The sequence below is a fragment of the Gymnoscopelus braueri genome (genome assembly GCF_963280865.1).
Source record: "Gymnoscopelus braueri genome assembly, chromosome: 5".
Lineage (NCBI taxonomy): Eukaryota > Metazoa > Chordata > Actinopteri > Myctophiformes > Myctophidae > Gymnoscopelus > Gymnoscopelus braueri.
Genome location: NC_137606.1, coordinates 24,138,918 through 24,151,085, shown reverse-complemented (window position 1 = coordinate 24,151,085; position 12,168 = coordinate 24,138,918). Strand labels below are relative to the sequence as shown.

The 12,168-nt window shown below is 40.7% G+C and overlaps 1 protein-coding gene across 1 annotated transcript; it reads right to left on the bottom strand.

Annotated features, from left to right (window-relative positions):
* Positions 1 to 3,815: 3,815 nt before the first annotated feature.
* Positions 3,816 to 12,117, bottom strand: bach1a (BTB and CNC homology 1, basic leucine zipper transcription factor 1 a). The gene is made up of 5 exons (XM_080428147.1): positions 11,977 to 12,117; positions 10,145 to 10,403; positions 8,676 to 9,818; positions 7,763 to 7,969; positions 3,816 to 5,603 (listed from the first exon to the last, which is right to left on the bottom strand). The coding sequence occupies exons 2-5, from the start codon at positions 10,382 to 10,384 to the stop codon at positions 5,199 to 5,201; spliced, it is 1,995 nt and encodes a 664-aa protein (XP_080284273.1). The 5' UTR covers positions 10,385 to 10,403; positions 11,977 to 12,117; the 3' UTR covers positions 3,816 to 5,198.
* Between the last annotated feature and the right edge of the window lie 51 nt (positions 12,118 to 12,168).

Below are 12,168 nucleotides of genomic sequence, written 5' to 3'. Positions count from 1 at the left end.
ATGACCAGCTGTTAGTTAATCTATCTGTCACCGAGGAGGCTGCTAGCCGTGGTCTGCTTGTCCTCTAGTCTCATTTTGCAGGAAGATTATAGTATTATGGCCTTCAGTCTCTAATCCTGTCATTGGGATACCGCCCCCCTTCCCATGCACTACACTTAGAATCAACCCACTGCATGTAATCAGTCAGGATACAGTAGCTCAACTGCACTTAAGACTTGTCTTGTTTTGCAAGAAGTCCATGGAGCTCACTACGGACGGGGTTGATGATACTATTTAGCACTGGTTCCCAAACTTTTTTCTTTGGAGCCCCCCTTCTTACATCTGACACAAGCTGAGACCCCCACACGTGCATGCCCTTACAAACATGCACTCACGTAAGCAAGTACACACACATGTTAACCACTTAAGAACTATACTTCTTGTAAAACAAATAGCCAACATAGCCGATCTAACCGTTGTGAGCTTGTAGCTCTGCTATTTTTGCTATTCTTAAAGCCTTTTGAAAATTCTTCAAAAATGTGTTTGACAATGACCCAAACAATTCTTTTGTGCAACATGTTTAAAATTGTGGCACTGCGATATATAGTACTGTGTCTCAGGAATTCTGAACCCTGTCAGACACTCCCATCAACTCACTTCAGCCACTGATTGCTAGCATCATGTCCATGGAAAAGTCCCATAATGTTCTGATGTTCCAGTGGCAGCAGTCACTACTTTTGTTGACATCTTACTGAAGCGGAGTAGAGAAGAGTTGTTTTCTCAACGACCATCCTCCACTTTCTCTTTAATATTGCTGTTGTCTGACATGGCTATTCATGCTGATAAAAGCACAAAAGCAATCGTGCAGCAACCCACTATCAAAATGAGTCAGTGTTATTTGCAAAGAAAGTTTTATGTAAGGTCTGCTACCTTGAAAATTGGAGGTATACTGTAGTATGTGATACTTTTCATTGATTACATGACATTTTATTTTAGTGGAGACTTCCTGTTTCGGTTTTTAGCAATCATGGTTCTGTACTCAGGATCAGTAATTGTGCGTGCATAACCATGATAGCTAGAGATGGGACACAGAAAGTGATCCTGGATCACTCACGTTTTATCCATAATCCCTACCACCTGTGGCCTAATCCTGACCCCAGGTAGAACAAGGAACAAAGGTAAAGCATGTGGTTGCCAATTGAAAAATAGACTTTATGAAGTCATTGACCAAAGCCAACTTCCAGTATTATTATGAAAGGTGAAGTCAGCTTAAAAATATGTATGTACAAATTTAAACTAAGGATGAAACAATAAAATATCTACAGTCAGTAGACTGTAGATATTATATATAATCAACCACGATTGGCGATTTGCACTCTCTTGCATGCAAACATTTTGAGCATTCTCCTGACATTAGAATGTTTTGCGTATGGTAGTTTTTTTTGATGAGAGAGCATGAGAGAGAGCATGTGAAACAGACACTAGGACAGGGGGCGAAATGTAAATGAAAGAGTGTTTTAAAACATAACAATGTTAAAGGTGTTTGCCCAGATTCTCAGGAAGGAGAAATATACAGTACAGTAGGCCTTGACAGAGGAGATGTACTATAAAGACAGATGAGTTCAGGGGGGCTTTGCATTAATCTCACGTTGTAATGAGAGTTTAGGTTTCTGCTATTCTGATGAGTTCCAGGATTGGGCTTAAAACTGCTTTCATTTTGTTCGCTGGTCTTTAATCTTCTAACCCTGCATTCTTAATCAGAACTCAGAGCAGGTTTTTTTAATCTAGCATGAATGAGGCCGGGGATTACAGGCCTCTGACCTTGCCATGCTGCACAGCTGCTTCCCCACAAATCAAGTCTCTCTTCCTGTGTAGCTTGTAGAAGGGGATAAACTTTTTTCATGGCACAAAATGATCCAAAAAGCGTGCAAAAAAAGATGCAAACAGTCAACAGTGGAGGAATAAAACATTTCAATGGTGTGAATCTAAAATGGGACCCAATTTGCAATACTTTTAGCTGCATTTTCAGGTGACTTGGTCTAGTTTCGAAAAGCACCATCTTGGAGACTTTCAACAAATGCGTGTCATCGTGACAGCTGGGGATGACACTATCTTTTTCACCTCTGTGGCCTTATCATCATCTAATCCTGACTTCTGGGTGTTACTCTTTCATGTTAGAGTAATAGAGCCATAGCAGTTGTTTTACACAGCTTGTCAAGGATGGACATCATATGTTCTATTAGTTTTGTCAATGCTGCTGGAGTAAAGTCCACTTTAACAGTGTGAGAACTGTAGTCTTCTGAGGAAAGTCAGAATGAGGTTGTCCAGTGCACGGATTCAAAAGGCGTATTGAAGGAGTATGAAACAACAAGACAACAAGGGTATGGAAGCAAGGCCCACACCTTGCAAAGACATAGTACATGTAAGTACTGTAGGATATAAACATGCACACATTTTGAGGTACAGAAAAAAAAGTGCGAGAGTAATAAATTAAAGGAACAAGCAATAAAAACTTAAATTCAGGTGTGGAATATACTGGGTAACATTTGAACAGAAATCACTTCCAAGAGATCAGTTTTCTCTTGGGGCTAATTATGGCCACTTATATATGCAACTGCTGTCCTGAAGTGAAACGACAGGAATACTCTCTCCTGTCAGGCAAAATGCCACACTTGTGCCGCAGGCTGTGTTTGGGGACAGCAGGGTGTCTGCTGCTCCAGTGGTGCGTAGGACTTGCTCTGAACAAATTGTGTACCTTGGTCTGTCAACCTTAGTTGCTTTCATCACCTCCATGAAATTACAAGACGACAATAGTTCACCACACTGCATGTACATCCTGTGAGATGCACCCAGAGAAGGCCGTGAATGCTGATGCTTATTATGTGATAACTGTAGAGCTCAGCTACTGTAGGCGATCTCACAAAACGAATATAAGCTCCACATTCTGGATGCTGATACGTGTTTTTTGTAGCACCATACTATTTGGCACAAAGGCAAAAAAAAAGAAAAAACTAAAATAATTTGCACATCTCAAAAAATGCATGTAAACAAAGAAATATGTCATTTCACTGACATCTCGTACACCGTTGTTAATTAGATACTGAATCTGCAATCTTAAGTAATAAAGTTAGAACTGACTTAAGCCATCATCCAAAGCACCCAATACTCATTAAATGTTGCAATTTGTGAATGTAGTCAGATTAATGTAATACAAGCTGCATTTTGGCTGCTTAAAACTCACTGCTTTTCAGCAATAACAACTGAGAGCCATACCCTCAAGTTTCTCCTCTGCTGTGCTTTACTTCACCTTCACCATTTTGGAAAGAAGATTTCTCTTTTACAGTTTTATGTTAGTGCTCTGCGAGTCTGTACCTCTTCAACTTTGGGTGTGTGCCATTCTGGAAGTATACAAGCAATAATAACAACAAACATATTCCCCATCAAGGATGTCACCAATATACTCCCTGTGATCCATGACATGCAAGACCTTAACCTCTACATTAGTTATAGTAAGGCCAGTTTGCCAAAGTAGTGACATTAAGATGTGTATGTACTTCATATTGCCAGAGTAGTTAACAGTAAATATTAATATTCAGTGCAAATAGTGGCCCAAATAGAGTTAGACTTCCCTCTATTGGCCAAACAGTGGTAATGTACTTACAGTTTACAACTCAGGCATTAAGCAGGCGCTCTTATCCAGAAAGACTTACATGTTTCTACATCATATTCCTTCGGCTTTCTGTGATGCTGACTACAACTATACTGAAGCCAGCAGACGTTTTCAGTTTTAGTACAAAAAACTGTAAAGTAAAAAACATAAACGTAATTTATTTAAGTCAGTGATGAAAGCATTTAATAAAAAAATCATGCAGGCACAGGCCAAAAGGTAGCATACAATCAATGCGTCTGTAGGTTAATGTGCAACAAGGCTACAGACAAGAAGACACAAATACTGCCTTCACGTTTATATACAACTTACATGTAATATAATGTCATATTCTATTACATAAGGCACATATTGCATCAAATAATACATTTTCATATTACGGCTACACTGTAACCGTTGTACAAATAACATGATGCTATATACAAATTCATTCATATGATTTATTTGTAGTATAATCACTTTGTAATTGTAGTAGTATTGCTACTGAAAAGTTACTACCCAAAATATTAAATTAATTGTGAAAAATTACAGTAATGCTAATTGAAGAGAATTCAAGATTCAAGATCAAGATTTAAGAAGAATTAAAGGAAATATTATTATGGTGTAAAATACAGTAATATATGCTGAAGCCACGCTGGACTTATTTTAATGAATAAAACCATATTTTGGTGTATGGTAGAGTGTTAATTCAGTACAACTAACACATCAGCTAATCTTTGCAGGGGTGATCTCCCTACATTTTGAGTTGTGGTATGACACCTACTGGTTGACAAAGGTAATACAGTTTTTTGAAGCAGACGGTCATAGATCTGACATGAGCCATCTTGGCTGTACAGTTGTTCCCATATAGTTGCAATTATCTCTCTCTGTCAGGCGAGGGAAACTACATACATAAAACTTATGGATTTTAGCTTTAAGACTGAAAAAGTGAATTCCTTTTCCCCTAAATTGGAATGTGGAATATCCCCTAACTAGCAAATATAGTGTTTATACTGCATTTGTGTGTGTGTGTGTGTGTGTGTGTGTGTGTGTGTGTGTGTGTGTGTGTGTGTGTGTGTGTGTGTGTGTGTGTGTGTGTGTGTGTTTGTATGTGTGTGTGTGTGTGGGGGGCAGGGGACATCAACATTGAAATGAACCATTGATAAATGATAAATGATTTGTGTAATGCATTTCCCTGAGAAAAGAATATGGTTTAAATAACTTGCTCTTTAAACCTATTGTATACTTTGTTTCATGTCATGACTGTGTAATAATGAAGATACCTGTTTGTCCTTAATCTTCCTGTGCAAATGAGGAATTTACCTGAAATGTCGATGGACCTACAGTTATTTCTACTACAGTTAAATGCATAATGGCGAAGCAAGACAAGTTTCTTTTTCTCTATGTAATGTTAGACACTTTACATTAGGCAGAATGATGTATATCATATACATAAACAAATGTACGTATATAAGCAAATCCACCCTGAAAGGGAAATACAGTAACTACTTAAAAAATGTCCACAGCTCGACGTCCTGCATCTTCAGAAATTATATGAAATCACAATTACCAATTATAGGTTGTCGTCCATATCCAGACAGGCATTCAGGATGGAGGCTGGGACACAGCTCTGTGTGGGGACTCCCTCCTCTGTCTCTGGGTTGGACTCTGGGAGGTCGACTTGTACAGAGTTCACACGCGGCCCGCTTGAGCTGCATTCTGAGAGACAGGCGGCCATGCCCATGTGGGCCTGGGAGTCCTGCTCTTTAGCCAGGAGACTGGAGGAGGACATGGGTATGAAGAGGGACAAGGTGGGGAGGACTGGGGAGGAGATCTTGGCAAAGATCTGGAACTGGTCCTGTTCGGGTCCGGACTCACTGTTGACACTCTTGCATAACCCGGACAGACTCTGCCGTGCCTCCTCCAAGTTCTGCTTCAGGTGACTGCGCTCGTGCATAAGTCTCTCTTTCTCGCCTCTCTGTGGAGGAAGCAGGGGAGAGAGTGTTGCTTGACTCTCACTCTGACCTACAGTACAACAATACTAATGCGCTTAAGAGAACTGTAATGTATAGAGCAGGAACACATTGGAATGGGCTCCCGCCACATATAATAAGGATAGACAATAAATCAAGCTTCAAAAAGAAATTGAAGGAAGCAGTGATTAGTAAAATAGTTCGATTTAATTAGCTTGTTTAATGTTTGAACTATGATTAATTGGATATTTAAAAAATGTTTTTGTTTGTAATTTTTTTGTTTGTAATTTCTTGATTTATAAACAAAACATTTATATACTATGTAATCATTTATATAATTTGTGAAGACCGAAATAATTTTTGTTTTGTTTTGTTTTAACTATGAAATGGTAGAATTACATTGTATTATGTTTTAATTGGATTGTGAAGTGTGAATGTTTGGACCCCAGGACGAGTAGTCGTCACTGTGGTGAGGACTAATGGGGAGCCGTAATAAACAATAAACAACAATAACAGGGGTGAAACAAGTCCTATGGTGAACGTCAAGTGCAGCTGAAAGTTGCCTGGTCATGACTACTCAGCAGGAGTTGAATAACTCTTGTGTTACAAACTGCACGCATGAGAGCAACACAAGTGCCCATTTGGCTGCATGATGAAGTGACAGAGTGGAAGCTGGGGAGAACCAGCAGCACAATCTCAGTCATCACAGGCAATGCACAGGGCACTGTAAATTCAATCAAAGAAATAGCTTGTCGTTTTTGAAAGCAGATCTCACCACGCAACAGAACTCGTTGACAAAATTACCTACTTGCATAAGTCGAACATGAAGATACGGTAGCGTGATTTTAAATAGTTGTTTCTCGTACCCAGCCAAATGTATATGTAAAGTCACTGCAGATTGTGTTTATGTTACACTTTATGCTGATGTCCTTAGCTTACAATGCATTATTTAAAATGACAATTTAAAAGTGCCAATTTTTACTTTGGAAGACAAACTCTTGATTTTGTCAAATGCTGCACAATTAAGTGGAAGAATATCATTGAATTAAGGCAATCTACTGTTAACAGCCAAGTAAAGAGTGGAATTATTGGCAATGGCATTATTTTTCCTGCTACACTTTTTTGATTGATTGAATACTTTATTAGTTAAAGTCCTGGGGACACTAAATATATACTGAACTAAAACCAAGATATACTGTAAACCGAACCATGAGTTTTGTGAACCGTTACACCCCTAATCCTCACAAAAGGCAACTGTAGAATTCTATTTTAACTATATACCCATCCTACGGTTTAATGTGCACAAAGAGACAACGAAGATGTTATATTCAACCCAAGAGCAGTGGTTCTCAAGCTGTGGGTCCCCACATGAGTTTTGGGGAGAGTCCCCAGATGACAGTGAAGTGACAATTTTAAGGACTTTTAAGACCTTTTTTTAATACCTCAACAAAAGAAAGAAAAGGAAAGAAAAAGACCATTACTGCATCAACAGTGACCAACAAACTATACTATAGAAACTGGTCAAACATTCCAGGCCAAATTGTCAAATAATATAAGAGGCAAAAAGTTTGAAAATAGAGGCGTTGTGAGCTTGTAGACAAAATGTAATGCCTACAATTCCTTGTTTATCAGGGTGGGGGGTCCCCAGTTCAAATAATATTGGAGGGTCACAGCCTGAAAAGGTTGAGAACCACTAACCTAGAGCATTGGTTCTCAAAGTGGGGTCCGGGGACCACCAGGGGTACTTGAGGAGGTTCCAGGGGGTCCCCAGCTAAATGATGGATAGGAACCAAATGGACCCTTATGGGTCTGTAACTCTGAGAGTGTACAAATGGAACCAAATGGACCCAACGGGTCCATTTGGTTCCATTTGTACACTCTCAGAGTTAAATTAACATTGATTCTACAATATGAATCGGGGTCCCAGAGATAGAAATGCCATTAAATGGGGGTCCGTAGCCTAATGCATGTCAAACTGGGGGTCCTTGAAATTAAAATGGTGGAGAATCACTGCTAAAGAGCCGTAAAAATCTTCTCTTGTGGGGGTCCCTGGCATATCTTTTCAAATGGGGGTCCGCGGGCTAATAAGTGTCAATTTGGGGGTCCTTGACATGAAAAAGTTTGAGAACCACTGCCATAGAGTACTAGACAGAAAGGCTCATACCAGTGTGTGGATTTCACACTCCAGAGTGTGGATGATGTCCAGCTTTCTCTTTCGGCAGCGCTGGGCGGCGACGCGGTTTTTGCTGCGTCGGCGGACGTCGTGAACAAACTCCAGCTGGTCCTGGGTCAGGTTTTGGTCTTTCAGAAGCTGCTGGAAGGCATTCCGGCTCAATGCTGAGATCTGCTCCACTGGGAAGGGCAGCTGCACCTGTAACATGCACAGTGGTAACATGTCTGTCAGTTACCTTCAAACAACCATCACCAAATACAAAATAAATACAGCGGTGGAAAGTAACAAAGTGCATTTACTTACCTAAGTATTGTACTTAAGTACAAGTTTGTCGTATTTTTTACTTTACCTGATTATTTCCAATTTTCTATACTTTCACATCCACACCACTACATCTCAGAGGCAAATATTGTACTTTTTTACTCCCCTACAATTATTTGAAAACTTTGGTTACTAGTTTCTTTGTGGATTTAGATTATTATTACAAGACATTCGTGATCCTATAACAAGCCATATTTTATACTTTGTCTATTCGAAAATGGCTGATCTACAAGCTCACAAGGCGCCACATCGTGAGCTTGTAGATTGGCTATTCAGATATATCTTGTACACATTTTGATGACTTGAAATGGAACACATATATATATATATATATATATATATATATATATATATATATATATATATATATATATATATATATATATATATATATATATATATATATATAAAATATATATATTTTGATGCCAGTAGTTTTTATACTTTTACTCAAGTACAATTTTGAATACAGGACTTTTACTTGTAACAGAGTATTTCTACATTGTGGCATTGCAACTTTTACTCAAGTACTGTACTGAATAAAAACCTCTTCAAGATAAAATACCACAAAGGCCTACTGTACCTCTTCGGCCCTTTTTTTGTTGGCCTCACTATCTCCATCTGTGTCCAGATCCGTGTCTTCGGCCGAGTTGAGCGAAGAGGACATGTAGGGACTCTTCTCCGACTGGAACAGGCCGTCCGTCCCGGGCGTCTGCTCCTCAGCCGCTCCAAGGTCCCTGAGGAAGGGACAATCCCCCGTGCCGGAGCTCAGGTCCAGCTGCTTTAGCCAATGGAAGTCTGAGGCCTCCTTCACCATATTGCTTTGGTCAATGGGGTCTAGCGGGAGTGGCTGAGTCTGGGAAGGACACAGGTCCGGCCAAAACCCCTTGGCCAGATGTTCAGCCACCTCCCTTTCCACACTACTCCTCCTCTCCTCGTTTCCCTCCTCGTGGCTTAGATCTGCGAGCGGAGCATCTGATAGATTGACAGACATTCCCCCCCGTAGGCCAGCCGAAACCTGCTCTAACAATTCTCTACCGTTATCTGCCCCCGAGGGGTTGATGGGACATGAGCTTTGGTTACAGTTGCTTTCAGCACAGACCGTCTCAACGGTCTGGTCAACACCTCCACCTGATGGCTGGAGGAGATGTGGTGGGTTCACTGCTTTGTGTGATGACAGCTCACAAGGGAGTGCACAGTCCGCCAACCTGAATTCGTCCAAAACGTCACAGAATTCAGAGGGAGCGTCATCTTTGTTGGAGTCCGGGCATGGCGAAGACAGCATGGGACACACGTCGCTTGCCGTTAACCCCAGAGAAAGCTGGGGCATTTGTGGGCCACAGTTCTCTAGACAGAAATCCCCCTCCCCTCTGTGGCCCTGGCCCATTGTGTTCTGAGGACATTGTGTTGGCGAGTCAATTTGCACGTCTCCTCCTGAAGGCACAGAGCTGTGTGGTTCCGGTAACTCAGACTGGCTGCTCTCTACACTGGGCCCCAAACCAACGTCTGGAGTCCTTTTGTGACAACAGCCTCTTCTCCTGGCCACGCGTGCCGACCTGGGACCTTCGGAAAACTTTGGGATGAGGAAATCGAAGCACGCCGTCTCCAAGTTGTGAAATCCCAAAAACTCAGCGCTGCTGTGAATGGCGTGAATGTTTTCTTTTGTGAACAACAGCTTGGATGTGTAAGCAAAATTCAGCAATGGCTCAAACCCCTCCATTGTCACCTGCAAGGTTAAGCATAAATGTTGAACATGACCAAAAGCATGATACACTAGTATTCAATTATAAAACAACACAAAGCTGACCAAAAAGGTGAATGAATGTATATAGGACCACAATGGAAACAAGTCCCCAGGACCTTTAGGTGTTATACTTTTAAATTATTTTAAGGCTCAATTTCTGTGCCAAAACAGCTGTTCTATTTGTATGCTTATAGCAATACATTATCAGTGAGTGCATACATTGAATATATGCACTCACTGATAAGTTGATAAGTTACCCAAAGTGAACCACTACTGTACAGGCAATATATACTTAGCAGGATATTGACCTCCTCAGGCAGAGTGATGACAGGGTTCAGTCTGGTGGCGTTGGTAATCCGGCTGCAGAAGTAGTCACTGCAGGAGGCCAGGACGGAGCCATGGGCACGGACACCCCTATCCTCCACCACCACCGTCACATCGCACAACACGTCCCTCTGCCTCTGTTCATTCAGACACTGGAGGACGTGTGCACTGTGCACCGCAGACTGAAAGGTAAACGCCGACGTACGATGGGCTTGGAGTGACATGGCTCTTTACAAGCTTAGCCTGTGTAACAAGAGGGAGCAATGGGGAGTTGAATCTTCTTGCAATATATACCCTTTGCCAAAACAAACTTGTACTCTAGTTCTGCAATGACCATCAAGTACTTTCTGTGCTCCAGTCAGAAAATCTTGGAACCCACCACGCTGTGTCCGATGAAAATCACTGGACTAGCACTCCACTGACTGAGTATAAAGTAAATAAACATGGGAACGAACTGTTCCAGTCATATGCGACCCTGCCAGCCCACATAGGTCAGGAGCCAGCTGTTTTTGTATCCAGGTTGGACATGACACTACGTACTATTATGTTGCAAGGACTTACCCCCAATCCAACCACCCTTGATGTGAGTGCCAAGAGAGGCATTGGGTACCATTTATAGTCTTTGGTAGGACTTGACCAGGGACACAAGTGAACCCCGACCTCCCAATCTCAGGGCAGACACTATAACCACAAGGTCACCTACTATAACTATATGGCACTATAACGGGTGTTTTAATGTCAGCTTCTTTGTCAAACTAATTTCCAAATTCTGGTTCCTTTGGCAAAACGACTTGAGACCAAAAAAATATACGCATCCCTGGTGGTAAGATGAACAGTGTACCGGGTACACTGTTCATCTTACCACCAGGGATGCGTATATTTTTTTGGTCGGTGGGTGGGTGTTGTCCTGTCCTGTTGTCCCAAATGATCAGTGGTGGGAAAAGTACTTTTCTTACTTAAGTAAAAGTATCAATACTGCAATGTAGAAATACTCTGTTACAAGTAAAAGTCCAGAATTCATCAAAATGTACTTAAAAGTACCAAAAGTAGAAAGTACTCATTATGCAGAATGTCCCATTTGACAAGTTTTCAAATAATGTATATATATATTTTGAAAATAGCATATCTACAAGCTCACAATGCTTTGTATTGTGAGCTTGTAGATCGGCTATTTTCAAATGGATAGGGCTGAAGTGGGTAATGTAGGTTTTGTAATAATAATCAAAATCTACAAAGTAACTAGTAACTTAATTTTCGAATAATTGTAGTGCAGTAAAAGTACAATATTTGCCTCTGAGATGTAGTGGAGTAGAAGTAAAAAATACAGAAATTTGGAAATACTCCAGTAAAGTAGAAAAATACCTCAAAATTGTACTTAAGTACAGTACTTGAGTAAATGTGCTTTACACCACCAGTGTTCTTAAGTGTATGAAAAATATCACTACATTTTGTAACCCTGAAGTGAAGCAGCAAGAGGCTAAACTGTTTTAACTTGAGAGGACAAGTTTGAAATGCTGACTCATGTTAACATGACGTTATGCGCTGCATGGAGGAAACGTGGGATCCTCGAGTCTGAAGTCAATAAAAAAATCAACGCATGACATTCTTATATTTGTTAAGACATCATTTTCCAAATGAACCAATAATACCATCATTTACGGGGAACATGTAAAGCCCAGGCCTAACTAACGTTATTATTACAGTGTTGTTCAAACACACATGCCTCCGCCTGGCTATTAAACCTCGTCAGCAAAAAACTGAAGCGTCAATCTAACAACAAAGTTACACGTTTGAATTCGTAAGACATGTCACTAACCTGCCATCAGTTCTATAACAGGACCATGTTGTTATTGTGGTGAGGTTCTGGACATGGTTCTGGACTAATACAGTCATGTAATCTGGACATTCCACAAGTCATGTGACAGATTCGAACCAGGAAATATCTGTAACTTCGCATCACCGGACTAAAACCCAAGAGGAAACCAAGCCGTGTGATCCGGTTTAGAAA

What these genes read in the sequence shown, in the direction of transcription:
- bach1a (XM_080428147.1), bottom strand. Translation starts at nt 10,384, where the DNA reads ATGTCACTCCAAGCCCATCGTACGTCGGCGTTTACCTTTCAGTCTGCG. An exon ending in TCATCACTCTGCCTGAGGAG is followed by an intron (nt 9,819 to 10,144) that starts GTCAATATCCTG and finishes TTAACCTTGCAG; the next exon opens with GTGACAATGGAGGGGTTTGA. An exon ending in AGTGTGAAATCCACACACTG is followed by an intron (nt 5,604 to 7,762) that starts GTATGAGCCTTT and finishes CTTCCTCCACAG; the next exon opens with AGAGGCGAGAAAGAGAGACT.